Below are 15,292 nucleotides of genomic sequence, written 5' to 3'. Positions count from 1 at the left end.
TATGGCCGCCGTTCACCCCGTGAGCCGCCGCGCTACGAGGTCACGGGCCCACTGTGTCCACTGGGTCCCTGCCGCACAGCAGCAGGAACAACAGCGCAGGAAGAGGAGGCGCTCCTTCAGTTCCGAATGGCTATAGGCAAGCACGCCCGTTGGGACGACCGCTAGCCGCCGGCGGCGAAGAAGGAGAACAGTTAGCCGGACCGTTGCAAGACACAAACAAACAGCGCGCGCGTGAAGGTGCAGGTGAGGGAGGAGGGAAAGAGGAGGTGAGAGGCAGTTCTTGTTGGCGGCCAGTTCCGCTGGGGGACCTGCGAAGGGCCACGGCGTTCCCGCCCTCGCCAAGAGAGGCCCCTAAGCACAAAACCTGTTCGGCAACTGCGTCGCTCGTTGCGTCGGAAGGTGCGCGCGCGCGCGTACCTGTCACGTGCCTCTTTCCCTTGGGGTTGCCGTTGCTGCCGCTGCTGCAGCTAGTGCTGCTACCTGGTCTCCTCCTCTCCTTCCTCCTCGTCAGCGGCGGCGGCCGAAGCGCTGGCTCCTCTCGTGGCCGGGAGTTGTCCTCATTCCGGGCCGGTGTGTGTACGCGCGCGCGCACGCGCCTGGAGGAGAAATGCCCCGCGCTTCACGGTTCCTGGTCCCGCTGAGCGACGCACGCTCGCCGTGAGCGTCTGTCTCTCTGGTCGACGACGTCCGCATCCTTCCTTGCCGACACCGCCGGCTTCAAGTGAAACCACCGCGGGGAGCAGCGTCTGGACACGCAGATCTGTCACGGCCTGGAATTCGCGCCGCAGTGAAGGTCCAGTGAGCGTGACTTCGGCAGGAAAGTCGCCGTAGCCGTCTTGTCCCTTTCAACGTCCGATCGGTGCTCAGAGAGACTCGACGTTTGCAGCAGCTGAACGCAGGGGCACATCTCCGGTGGGTTTGCGTTGCTGCCACCCGGAAACAGAGGTTGTGAGCCCAGTCTAACGGGATTGTGTGGATCGTAACGTTCGAGCGTCAAACAGCTGTGCGGTCGTCGGAGTGGCCTGGCAGGTGCGCTTCTTCGGGAAAGAGGTGTCTTGTCTGTTTCGTAAGCTGTCCCCAGTCCAACTCAAGGTCGTTGTCGAGCCCCGTCTGCCGGGAACAGTTTTTCTAGGAGCCAACGCCCTCGTCCAATATGGAACTTCTCTAGGGTAAGCCCGACGTCTTGCTAGACGGCGTGGGAAGTGGAGGCCTTAGAGGCTTCTGGAAGAACATCTTGCTTCGCTTCTCATCGTGGGATTACGGCGACTACCCGCCTCTCGCGCCCGCCTGAGTGCGAGTTAGCTTTTTAAGGCGTTGTGTGCTAGGGTCAAGACTAGTTGATGATACTAAGGACCGTGCTCTGCGCTACCCGAGTGGTGCCTGTGTGACGTGCGCAAGCATCAGAGTTCAGCCGAGCCAAATCAAGTGGCGCCACAACGACGACGATGTCTCGAAAACTTCAAAAGTTCCTCGTCCTACTGGACAACGAAAGCCTGCTCTACTTTCCCGGCTCCTTTTTATCGGGAAAGGTTGTGGTGGAGCTGGAGGAAGAGATACCCGTCACAGGTGAGAATCAGGGGGCGTGAATGCCTTGCTATTGCCATGTCCGTTCGCTATCTTTCAATTTTAAATGCCATTGAAGTTTTGTCGGCAACGCCCATTTTTCTCACTTGTGCTATTCCAAACTATCGCTGCCACGACCGTCATGACTTTAGAAGAGTCGTGTCGTTGCATGGCAATCATACAGTGCTTACGTTCTGTACGCAAACATTACGCCATAGAAGTGGTCACAAGATAACCCTTTCCTCTTTGGGCCAGTTTACTTGGCCTTTAAATTCTTGTTCAGAGGCGCAGTGCTGACAGTTGTGAAATCATATGTGAAAACTATCATTGCAGAATACACACCTTGCACTTCGATCTTGATACGATACTTATGCTTCCACTACTTCTTTTGTGCACGACCGTTTCCTCTTATGATGTATTCATGCACCGAAGTTCGCTGACGCAAACAGTAGTCGACACTCACAAAATTACTACCATCAAAGTGAACCATTATCAAATAAAACTTGTTCTGATATATGTATATCCATGTATTACATAAATGCATTCGAGTAGGATGATTTTGGCCTGCTGCCAAAACAAAAAATACGTAGGCGTGGTTCCCATCACTCTTATTGAGATATGCTGAATGGATTATGTGTTGGCACTTATGGGCTGCATTGATCAAAGAATATGTCCTTAACCAGCAATTCTGCATCGCTACGATTGAGGTAATGGTGTCGTTTGCCTATTCTAAAGCACGAATGGAAACCGAATTAATGAATGGAACGTAGAGAAACCTTCAACGCGGTTTTAGCAACTGGTCGTTATGGTGTATTCTTGCTCGTTACAGGGCTGCACGAACACGATACTTAGCAATGATGCTTTCTTGGTTTAGTATAATTGCATATAGTCGATATAGTTCTTGCTGAATTGCTGCTGCCATTAACGCTATTCTACTGAAGGCTCTCTATTCCACCTACTGTGAAACTGATAAGTTTGAGTTATGTACACGTTTGGTTTTTCCTAGAGCTTTTCTTCGTTTTTCTTTTTGTTTTTCATTATAAGGGAGTAATGACTTTCCAGAGGATGCCACTGAGTTATTACAAATCTACTCTACCTAAGGGGATTCCCCTAAACATTTGACCAGGACTTTTCATCATTTTAAAAGTTTAGAAAGAAAACCTTTTATTTCTTTACAAATGGGTGGCTGGGTAAAATGACTTTTCGCAGATGACAAACAGTAACAGTTGAATAAATCTCAGTGCTACACTAGGAGATAGAGGAATCGCAGCGGACCGAGGTGTGGCCGCAGTACCAAAAAGGCCAGGGTAGTTCGGATGCCTCTACATTGAGATCTCATTCACCTCAAAACAAAAACTCCATATCACTGAACTGCAGACATCCACAACAGCTGCATAGTTAGAATCTCACCTGCGATGAGTCTATCATCGCTCTCAGTTCGTTGAAATACTTTCATAGCAAGACAGGATGAACAACAGATAAAATGGAGGTATGCTCGCATATGGCGACTAATGTGGCAGTTTTGGCGTGTTTGTACGATATGAGTTTCAAAAACGCAGTGCAGAACAAGTTTCCCTGCTTTCTCTGCTGTTCTTGCCTTGTCCTTCGCTATATTTTCGAGAGTCAAATGTGAAGTTTGCCGTCCCGAAGATACGCGTGGTCTACGAGAGACGTCGAAGTCCACTGGAGGACTCCGGACCAATAAGCTACTTTTTAATGGTAATTACATCGCAGAGCACACATGCATGTTTGCATTTCGGCTTCATCGAAACGTGGCCACTGCGGCCGCGTTATTCTCTCCCGGAATCTACCCCAGGCTCAGAAGCTGAATTCGATGGCGATGGAGTCACTACGGCGGTTATCAAATTAACGACAAGTGTAACAGCAGGTCAATATTATTCAAGGCAGAAAGGCTTCATAAAAATCGATACAAATATTAGCGGAATAAACGCCGAGACCTCGCGATCACTAATACAAAACGGATATTTCACTTTTTTGGAAAGTAAACATTGCTGGGCGCTACAGCAAGCGACTTTGCGAAGTTGCAAAGGACAGGGTTAGGGAACTGCATCTGCTGAACGAGCTGGAATGCCGAAGAAGCACTGCATATGGACGTCGGGCGGCTGCGTCTCGACAAGTCTGCCGCGCCCACTCCCTGCTTACGCGCGCGGTGCCTTCGTATATAGAATGTCGACACGACCACTTGTCGCACCCGCCCTCGCATGCATGTCACGTTGCCGGCGGGGCCTGGAGGCGAATGCATCACTGCAGGGAGCCATGAATTCCGACTCACGCATTTGATGCGCCACCTTTTGCCTATCAGAAGAGTTCCATCAACATCGCGAGAAGAAATGCGAAGCCAGGTGGTGATAGCTTTTCTTCCATTCCAGCGACCAAGCGCAGTTATCGAGCAGAGATTGCTAATCGCAGGCAGCACAAGCCATCGTAAACGCTCATAAACTTCGCTGTAGGCTTACAGCGTAAGCTGTGCGCACTAAAGTGCCTTACTGTGCACTGAGTGCATTAAAGGTCTCCTTGTGAGATTTTTAATCATTTTTTATCCGTCCGACACTTGAGTGCTGAGGTACCTCCATGCGGTCTCCCATCTTGTGCCTGCATAACCGGCCAACAATTAATTTCTAGAAGCCTAAGCTTGACATTAGGGTTGAGATCTTTGTTAGAGCTGTTTTTCCCTTTATACAAAGCTGCAAACTGGACTAATTGGTTTTTCATGCTTCACTTCCTTAATGCGCTACTCTTGGCACGAAACAACAACGGGCGTAAAAACCACACAAACCACACACACGCTCTGTCTCTATGTGTGGTTTTCTCGTCTCTTGTTGTTTACTACCCAGAGTAGCGCACCAAGGAAGTCAAGCTGCATATAAATTTTCGTGAGTGGGGAACGATGAGTGGCAGGAAGCGTTACTTCACAGTTTGTGCTAAGACCAGATGCTTATTACCTCATTACCTCGTGGGTTCTGTAGTTTCCAATAACCAGCTCCCTTCGCTGATCGGCGCGAGAGCGCTGCGCTTGATCTTTGACACCTTCGTAAGCAGCGAGAATCGAGCTGTGGAAGAAGCAGAGCATAAAAAAATATAGGCACTATCACTGCCGCCTTCGTTTGCGTTTCGTTAATGGGTGCTCTTATTTGTAGTGTGCTACGTACTCGATTCCCTGTTCCAGCCTGAAAAAGGGGAGTGATGCTCGTATCACGAAACGAGGGCATTAATGTTCACGCTCAACGCCTATTCTGTGTCGCAGTGTACGAGAAAAAAGGAAACTTTGGGCCCAAATCCACTCGCCGACTCCAATTAGGAGTGTAGCCAAGAGCGCCACGTTACCTAGTCCGAGAACATGGCACCATCACATGAGGATCCTAGTGAGGGCTCAGACATTATCCTTCTCTTACAATGGTTTGGTTTACAGGGGTTTAACGTCCCAAAGCGACTCAGACTATGAGGGACGCCATAGTCTGATTTCTCTAGACACTATACTGACTGTCCATAGACTTCGTCTATGGACTATGGACTTTCGTCTATAAAGTCTAGAGACATTTTACAGACAAATCCCACACACTAGTCTACAGGCAACACAAATCCTGTAGACAGTCTCTAGGATAAGAATAAACAAAAGGAAATATCTATAGGAAGGCGATAGAGTCTGTAAGTCGATAGAAAGTCCATACATTATTTTTATAACAGTTCTAAGCGAGGACTGAATTTAAACAGAATCTTTGTTGACGATCTTTGAACGAAACGACAAGAAAAAGACAAAAAAAAACAAGTCATTACAGTTTCATGGATTAACACGAACGGAGTTCATCGTCTTGCCTGATCACACACTACTGTATAGTGCTGTCCTCGCAAATATGGTAGATGCGCGTCGCCCCACGAGCAAGCAGCAACATATGCCCGTGCTCGCGCATTCGCCGTTTTGGCCGTCGCCGCCGTCGCTGCTGCCCACGGCCCCGACGCCCTCGTGGGGGCTACCCGCGCATGGCGACCGACGACGCGGCACAAGGTCGGCCCGATACTTTTGGTCATGCGCGCGGCGGCTGCGCTCGAACTGGCGTCACGCCTGGCTGGCGGCGGCCGCCCCCGTCCTCCCCGTCCCACTTCGACAGCGGTGACACGCTGCGCTTTCGAACTGCCCCACTCCGACCGCCGACGTACCCCCACCGATTGGTGAAGCACGCGAGAGATGCCAGGGTGGCATCCCTACGCGAGGGACGGTGAATGGAGGACACGTTGCCTGGCAGCTGGCGCGCAGCCTTTATTGCCGAGGACGCTAAAGCGAACAAGACATACGAACGAAATGATTAGGCGATGTTCGCACTGCAGTGACGTCATGCATTAGCAAGGGCGGATTCATGGATAACCTTTAGGAGCAGGGGCTGTGAGGGAGCGTCCTATTCACACTACTAACTTCTAGAACTTCCAAAGTTTAAAATGGAGACTTAATGAGCTTTTGCAACACGAAATTCCTTGCTCATGCCCTTCGGAATGGGTGTACATCCTATCGGAAATAAGTAAACTAGTGAAGCGAACTCTGTATAGCCGGCCAAATCTTTAGCTAGCGTGCGGGACGGCTGCTTTTTCGGAGCTCCCGCTTTTTACGACAAAGCAAACTTACAGAAAGCTCAATATAAACACCTACTTGTGGAGCTTGTGCTTAGATTCGATATTTTCGCAAATTTGCTCCGTCATAAGACGCAGGAGCAAGGAAGAAGCGGCCATCACGCACGCCTTAGAAGTCTGACCGGCTGTACGTCGAAGCGAAACAGACGGTTAACGACTAGCGTAACACCTGTGAGGAGTCTTGCGAAATCAGGCCGTCATTCCAACGGTGTGCAGTTAGAACTCGCCAGGTAAACAGCGATGCCAGGAAACAATGTAAAGCGTGAAGAATGCGGAAAAAGCGAGCACTTTCAGCGCTTAGAGGCGAGTAGGCACATAGGCGGGGCGGGGCTACCTGCCGTCATGGTGGACTCGCGCCGTCCCGTTGAAACGTGGTCAACAGGCCGAGTGGAGTTCCCCGTTTTGCGTATTGTCCACCACCATGCTTTGAACGAAGACGACCGTAGGCGTTTCTTTTGAGACTGTGAATGCAGAATCCAGGCTGTCTCAAGAAAAACAATTGCGCGAGAACAAAGGAATGGGCTCTTGAATGGACGCCGAGGCTGTTGATAGCCATAGAGCGCCACGACCATTGTATACGAAGGAGCGAGCCCCGTTGCACGCGCAAAAGATTGATTGATTCGACGTCGACGCAAGGCGCCACTGGCGCCGACGCCCTTACTGGCTGATCTGACCCTGTCTGTCACAAGAGAGTCCACAAAGACACAAGCGGTGCTGCTGCGGTGATTAAGGCGATGTAGGCAGTTGCTTCGCGGGACACGGCACACTGATTATATCGCGTCCATAAGATATTCCTGGAGATGTAAGCATGGTTGGGAGGGGGGGGGGGGGGGGGGGGGGGCGAAATTGTTGATGTCCTTGAAAGGGATGAGTGCGTGTGAAGGAGGTGATTGTGCTACCCCCTCCCATCTTTTCTCTCTTTCTAGATTTTTTTATCATTCACCTTATGCTGGCTTCGCGCTGTACTGGAATCCATCTTCCCCTCGACCAGACAGCGCGCATGCGGTAATCATATGGGTTCAACGACAGCGTTATGACTTCACAGTGACTGATATTTTGCTTAACGAAGGCTTGTCGAAATGCTGATGCGTTTTGAATGCTTTCTTCGAATAGAGACGGCAGTGACTTGAGGCCAAAACGAGCACAAGCAGCGACGTATGTCAACGTTTCGCTTCGCCTCCGCGGAACGGTCATACGCCCATGCGGTGCGTGCCCGGCTGCAATCCGTGTCCGTCGACTGCAAAACGGACGAGGCGAGGAGAAGCTAGGCGCGTCTTCCCCGCAGCGCAGAAGACGTGACGAGTGGAAGGAGCGGGTATACCCCCCCACCCCCCCCCCCCCCCCCCCCCCCCCCCCCCCCCCCCCCCCCCCCATTTTTCTGTTGCTAGATGAGTCGCCGCGGCGACTGTTTTTCGCGAGCTACTTCTGAGAATGCGCGATCATCAGAAACGCATTCCTCTCTTCCTTCTCTTTCTATTGCACTTGCGCTCTCGCAGAGAAAACAAAGTGAACAGACGCGCTGCCAACTCCAATCCGCCGTGACAGGGCCGTGGCTATCTATGCCATATGGTTTACGTGCGAAGGATCCCCCCCGAGCGTCTTTGTATGTGCCTTCAATGTGATTGTTTTTCCCATGCGTGTTCATTTGTTTCTGTTGATTGGGCGACCTGATCCTACTGCGAATCCTGTATTCGTCAATTTAAGCTTGCAGATTTAGCCTTAAACCGATTGTGGTTATCATTTGTGTGTGGCTCTGTTCGCGAAGTTTACCAGCATGTCTGTAATTTTCGGGTGAACTGTTCGACAGAGGAGAAAGACGCAGGAAGTGTCCTGTTATATTTAGTAGTGCAACTTTTAATTAAATACTCATGTAACACCACTAGCCTCTTGACCAGAGATGATAGCTGGTTTTCGTACGCTCTGGAATCTTAAATGCAGTCACGGTAAATTAGACAAGTCGTCGCCCAGAACAAGGCATTGACATGGATGCTGCGCAGGTCATCAGTTTACCAAAGTTTTGTGTTTCATTACGATAGCACAAAAGCTTTCATTTTACCCTGCCATCGTACAGATATATCGCAGCGACACTGGCGACTGCAATGATAACGATAATAATGCATGTCGTTTTCTCGCCACCACTCTGTAGCATAGGGCTGAAATTTGATTCGAAAAACAAATGACGATTCTATGGTTTCTACCAGCTAGACATCGTCCCTTACAAGCGAAGCCTTGAGTCAGAGTTCTGTCCATCGCACTGGGATCTATCAGGGCCGAGGATGTGCACGCTTCGAAGCGTCGTCCAGCCGCTAGCTATAACCAGAGAAGACCACCCGCTAGCCAAGAAATTTGCATGTTCGAGGAAGGAACGGGGACGGAGGAGGGGGGGGGGGGGGGGGAGAGGGGGGAGGAGGAGGGGAGTTGGCTTCACCGTCGCGCTACAAGGTTTGACGGAGAGACGACAGCGGAACTCTCACTGCAAGCAGATGCCTCTGCCGCAGCGAATGCGAAGAAGCGTGTGTCCGCCTCGCTGCTTGCCGCATCTCTCGTGTGGGGGGCACGGGACTGCGACGGCGGCGGCGGCGATTTATTCCCGCCATTGTGTGTATCGCACGCTACGTGCGGCCGATAGCGAAGCCGTGCGCGCACGACGGGGACAGCCTCTCCTCAGCGCGCAGAACGACTGCGGCCGCCAAGATCATTCAACCGCGCTGGCAGGGGGAAGAGGTTGCCGCGGAAACACAAAGGGCGCAGAGGCCGCGCACACTTGCTCTTCCCCCTCTTTCGTCTTTTTACCGCTGCAGACTTTGCTGTAGCGATAAGACGTGAAAAAAAAGGGAGGGAGAAACAAAGAAGAAGGAGGAAGGACGCGCGCGGGTCTGTGTCCGGCCAGGAAAAAGCAACGACAAGGTGTGCACGGAGAAACCGCAAGGTGCTTTCGTGTTTTTTGTCTTTCTTTGGCCCGTCTCTTTGTATATATCCTTCCCACTCCGGCAGAGCAGGGAGGTATAAAAAATGGGTACTTCCGCGTTTTCGTTCCCCCGCTCTTTCTTTTTATCTCTTCCTCCATCGCTCTCTCCCATTCTTTCGCTTTTCTTTGAGGTGGAAAACAAGACTAGGGTGAAGACCTCCGCAAGAGACAGAGAGAGGGATGCCCTTTCACGCTGGACCGTCGCCTGCTCCTCGCCGGAAGCACGATGCGGTCGTCTGAGCAGCGGAGCCGGCTCCCGAACGGCACTTGGGCTAACGATGCCGGTTTCGTCATAACTCACACGCACACACGCTCTGTGCACGCCGGCTGTTGCGGGAAAAAAAAGCGGGCAGTTCCTTGGGCGAAGCGCCTGTGCGGGACAACTGCAGCGGTCACGCTGCAGTGTTTTAGGCTGCGTTGTAGGCAGTGGTTTGGAAGCCTGCGGCCGAGAGAGGCGTCATCAAGTCGTCTATACCATGCATGCTTCAGAACTGCTGAACTAAGAATGTATGTCGTCCAACAAAATTATCTGGTTCACAAGACGAAGTAAAAAGATTGCTGCTCAATCACCAATGCAACCGCCCGACAAGCGGATATGTAGCAATAGCGCAAGGTCACCGGATCGAGTTCCGGCCATGGTAACCGTGGTTTGATGGAGGCGAAACTCAAAATCACCCCTGTAACGTGGAATGTCAGCTTATCTAGAGCCCTGCTCTACGACACCACACCGCTCACTACACCACACCGCACATTACATCACACCACACACTACACCACAGCACACCGCACACACCACGCAGCACAATACAGCACACCGCACTGCAGATTACATCACGCCACAACAAACTACACCACAGCACACCACGCCGCACACTACACCACACCAGACCACACACTACACCACACCATACAACACCACACACTACAATACACCACACACTGCACCACACCACACCCCACTGCACCACACCACACCACACACCAAAGTAGCCGAAGGTTGAAAAAGGCAGAAGAAAATTGCCTTTCCAGGCATGATCTTAATTACTTTCAATCAACCTAGGCATCAACCTTTCCTTAGAAGTCCATGTGAATATAAAAAGAACTTAGGTTGACAGCTAATTTGCCCTGGCGCGTAAAAGATAAACCTTGAGGCATCGAGGCCGACGGGCAGACTGCTGTGCGTAAGATTATTATGCGCACACTCTCGCTATCGCACGACACAGGCGAAGCTTAGGAAGTGCTCTTTGTGTCGGGATCAATTTTTGTTCTGTGGGATAAACGGTCTTGCGTCTGCGTTAGGCAAACTGCATCCGCCAGATTAAAATGTTATTTTTTTTCTTTTCAGTACTACAACGATTATCTGAGGGCATACACGAAGGTTCTTACTTTGTATCGAAGTAGAACAGGTTATAATAAACGAGAAAATTGGCAAGTACTATGAAGAAAGGTAAAAGGCACGCACTATATGAATTTTTACTTTTACGATACCCTTGTACAAGGCATCAAAATGATTACGAAGATGGAACAACTAACCCCAAACAATACGCCACCTGAAGCATACCACCTTCAATTATTGCAGAAAGCAATGCAAAGCGCTAGTATAATTGTTGAGCAGTTTGGCAGTTAAGATTATTCCCAGTGACGGCAGAAATAAGCTGAAAATTCACCTCAACGTCCTCCCATACCTCCACATCGCTGTCCCAGTAGGTGAAGGAATTAAAACAGACTTTGCATAATCATTTACTTGATGTTCAGCTGGCACCAGTAAACGAAGCGTCTGCATACCCGCAAAGTCTCGCTGTTCCGCTGTAACTAACAAGCGATATATTTTTATTAACAAGCTATTTTCATTTTTAAAAATGTTATTAACGAGCTGTACATTTTGTTACAACAAGCAAGCATACCCGTCTAGTCGTTTTCGTGCAAGCCCTTCGGTCATCGTTGGCCATTATTCATCAACTGCCGTTCCTCCTGCGTTGGCTCTCTACAATCTGGACCAAACTGCCGTGTCATTCTACTAAACTTCGATATTCTGTGACAAAGCACGGCATTGCTGTCTTGGCACTGCTAGCTTGACAACTCAACTCCTCCTATAAAACATATTAGCGGTAACTTCCTCATGATTTCGTACATGTTGGAGCGAGAACATGTTATTCCTTACGGGCGTGCAGTCAGGGGATTAAAATTATACCCTGCTGTTTTTTTTTTTTTGTGGCCGTAGAGGTAACCCGTCAACAGGAGAGATTTACACACACATCTAGTTCGATATTTCGCCGCCGCGGTGGCTCAGTGGCTATGGTGCTCGGCTGCTGACCCTAAAGACGCGGGTTCGATCCCGGCCGCGGCGGCTAGAATTTCTTTGGAGGAGAAATTCTAGAGGCCCGTGTACTGTGCGATGTCAGTGCACGTTAAAGAACCCCAGGTGGCCGAAATTTCCGGAGCCCTTCACTACGGCGTCTCTCATAGCCTTAGTCGCTTTGGGACGTTAAACCCCACAAAATAAACAAACAAACAAACTAGTTCGATATTTCATGGTTTTTGATGAGCTCGCATGGCCTTCTTGATACTGGCACACTTGGTATGACGCCCGCCAAAAATCTAACCTGCAAAAACGTCGTCATTCCTATTCTGTGTAAGCTTACGCGAATGTGTTGGTACCACGCCGAGTGTGGAGAGGAATGCCTTATTGGCGCTCTCGTAGTGTATCTGCTGGAAATCGACTCGATAGTTTTTGGACCGGAATAGAAATGATACAAAAATATAGAATCGAAAGAAAGGGGTGAGTTTAGTGCCCCCAAGTGAGAGACAGGCAGTAAAATTAATTTAAAGAAGGGTAGATCCTTAGTTGTGGGTCTACCCTTCTTTAAATGGCAAAAGAAGAGACTGGCAATTGCAAGCTTGCAATCAGTTGGGGCGCAACGCTTGCTTGCTCCAGAAAGAAGATGGAAGAGGAAGTATATAAAAAAGAGCAGAAAGAGAGAAGTGGGAGCTAACACTATGGCACTAGCCGCGCAATAAACAGGCGAGCAAAGCACACAATACCTGCTGTAAAATCAGGCAAGACTGAAGGAAGTGAATGGATGAAGATGGCGAGTTTTAATCACACAAGGCCAGCTTTGGCCAATGAACGCCATGACACAAGGTTTTTTGGTCTACACAAAGTGTGGTCAAACGCCCACTTTCCTAGTATTTCACCCCAGAGAAGCCCAGCACCAGGTCAGGGGAAAGCTTATTGCACCCATTGGAAACCGGCGGGTACCTGGGGGGGGGGGGGGGGGGGGGGGGGGGGTACTGGTGATCGAACCCCGTACCCAGCTCATGCGAGGCGGAGGGCCAAATCACAATCACAGTGGTATGAACGTAAATAAGATACCAAAAGAAACAGCAACACAGAAGGCGCATGCGAGTAGACAAAAGATTGATCCAGCGCGAAGGAACGAGGACACGAAAAGAATACTCAACACAGGACGGCCGCAATCAGCACCCGTCTTGTGTGTTATATGTCCTTTTCTTGTCTTCGTTCCTTGGCGCTGTTCATTAATCTGTTCATAGCGATGGACCAACTAGCCCAGACCAGAATCCTGATTCAACAAGAAAAGCCGATCAAAAACAACGTAGAGCAACGCATAATTGCACGGCGCAGAACATAGCAAATCACAAAGACTATGATAAGCCAAGCCTTCGAAACCCTCTAGGTCATTCGTCAAACAGTTTGCGCTGTTTGTATGTTTCTTCTTCTCGTGTACCGAGGGTCGCAATCGCAAAGTGTGCTCGGTCCTTTCTGACGTCGACCTTGCCATTGCAATCTGCTCGTCTGCATACGCCGAGTGTCTCGGGACGAGACAAGGCTGCGCTGTCCAGCGCCAGTCAAGAGCCGTACGGAGGTATGCGCCAGCGGCTCTCGTCCGTGAAGCCGAGACGGGCGCTCTCCGCTCATCGCGAAGAGTTGCGGCTGTCTCGGCCTGCGTCGCCGCGGGTTGTCGAAACGTCCTCGTGGGCGCAGTGCGCGTGGGCAGCGCATGCCAAGGTCCGTCGCACCCGGCGCGAACTCGGCAGCGACGGAGAAGCTCGGAATGGCAGGCGCGCTGCTGTGGCACGCGCCTCTTTGAGGGCGGATAGCGACGTCATGTACCGCCCGATATAGCGACCTGGAAGGGAGAGGGAAGGACGGCTTTGGGCGAAGGCGTGCGACCACGCTGGCTGAAGCAGCCTTGTCGGAGGATGCAAAGTTTTGAAGCTAAGAAAAGAAAAAAAAGGCAAGAGAGAATGAACGAGTCGGTAGTTAGAGCTACGCCTTAAACCCGATGAATTATACGATGTGCAACATTGCGAAGTAACGTGCTTGCTCGTCCGGCTGGTTGCGTGTTTACAGGAAGTGTGTAGGCGTTCTTAAGCATTAAAGAACAAAAAGACGTCTGATAGAACTCCTACACGAAATTATTTTTTTCTTTTTCGAAGAAAACTTTTTGTGCGCTTGAGCCGTGCTGAATGCTTTTTAAGAGTCCTCCCTTCCGTTCTTTAAATAGGGTAATGTACTCTTCTAATGCGATTGATTGACCTATCGATCGATTGATTGATTGATTGATTGATTGATTGATTGATTGATTGATTGATTGATTGATTGATTGATTGATTGATTGATTGATTGATTGATTTTCCGCGACAAAATAGCGCTTTGTGGGAGGATTTGCTCACATGAATTTAAACCGCATGGGCATCGCGAACAGAAGTCTCGGTACACTGGCGACCTTGCTCCCAACCTGGCCGGGATCAAACCTGTGATCTGGGGCTCGCACATCGGCTGTTATTTATGGATGCATAAATTCAGAAATTAACGAATAAAACAAGGCAGTAAACCCAGAGTAGCGGACCTCGGGTCGGAGTTATTTCATCAGCGTCCGGCTGTTCAACGTTCGGCGATATTACACTCGGAGCGGCGCCTTCTCATTTAATACACACCAAAGCTCTGACAGCATAGTCTCCAATGAAACTCTGTCTATACAACGGAGAAATTTCGACAGCAAGTCACGGCGTCGAATGAGTAATAATTTAAGCCGGCAACAAAAGAATCATCTTCTCTACATGAAACACGAAATTTATACGCTACTGCGGTGGCGGTCAGAGGCCAGGAACGACTGGTCACAAATCCACGAAATGCGTGCAAGTATTTAGCGTCTCCACCTACTGGCTAACATCTTGGGCTCGAGCGTTTGTGAGGTTAGATTAACTGGCCGCCAAACGATAACTGCGTCGCTTGGAGCAAGGACGGCAGTAGCCGCATGTGCAGTACTTCTGAGAAACCTTAGCTTATGACTCGGTTTGTTGTTTTTGTCTTTCCACTCGTAACAAATTTCGAAAATATACAACCCTTACATACAGCCTCAATCACATGAGTGTAGGATATGTGACAAGGGAGAAGTGTGCTTCTTCGTGATGTGGCTACGCGTCATGTTTTGAGCACGGAAAAAGCATGACTGGGATAGGTTAGTTCGTTGTGTTGGAGAAAGTGACCTCGATCTCGATGGACTCTGGTAGTTCTTGTCAACTCGCTACCTAGCGCACCGTGCGCCTGTTAAAAACAGGTGAGACGCGGGCTGTACACGTGTACCTGGACATGCTTCCGAAGAAATATCAATCACTGTGTCTACGGAACTCTCAACTGTAAAATAGAAGCATATACCCAAAGAGCAGCAACATTCCATGCTAGAGCACGGGCTTCAGTTATTATTAATGGCGACCCGGATCTCCGATGCAAGAAGAATTTCAAAATTATATGCCCCAAAGACACAAACCAAGAAACGCGTTGCAACTAAATATACCGTGCCTGCTCCATGGGCTGTATACAACACATCGCATGACATGCTACTTACGAGACAACGGCGATGTGCGACAACTGCCCCTGTATGAGGGGCTACTAATAGCCGCGCTCTCGGACGTCAGGACGCGCTCGCATACGGGCGGCAATTTAGAAAGTCCCGAGCCACACCCACTATAAGGGGCCTCCCCAATTAGTTTCGGACGGCTCGGCTACGGCTGCGGCTACCTACTGACTTGTTCTCCTGGCCCACCAACGCGGATCCAATTCATCAGTCCGCGAGACCCAGTGCCGTCGGCGTAAGC

General features: G+C 50.1%; 1 protein-coding gene across 1 annotated transcript in view; it reads left to right on the top strand.

Annotated features, from left to right (window-relative positions):
• The first annotated feature begins 537 nt into the window (after positions 1-537).
• The window catches only part of Vdup1 (arrestin family protein Vdup1), a 31,803-nt gene continuing 17,048 nt past the window's right edge, over positions 538-15,292 (top strand). The window contains exon 1 of the mRNA XM_089544579.1: positions 538-1,566. Coding sequence (XP_089400705.1) covers positions 1,446-1,566 — 121 coding nt within the window. The 5' untranslated portion in view covers positions 538-1,445. The remainder of the gene's footprint in view (positions 1,567-15,292) is intronic.

Source organism: Amblyomma mixtum, chromosome 5 (assembly GCF_055824585.1).
Source record: "Amblyomma mixtum isolate Tamu chromosome 5, ASM5582458v1, whole genome shotgun sequence".
Taxonomy (NCBI): domain Eukaryota; kingdom Metazoa; phylum Arthropoda; class Arachnida; order Ixodida; family Ixodidae; genus Amblyomma; species Amblyomma mixtum.
This window is presented reverse-complemented; position numbering and strand designations above follow the sequence as displayed.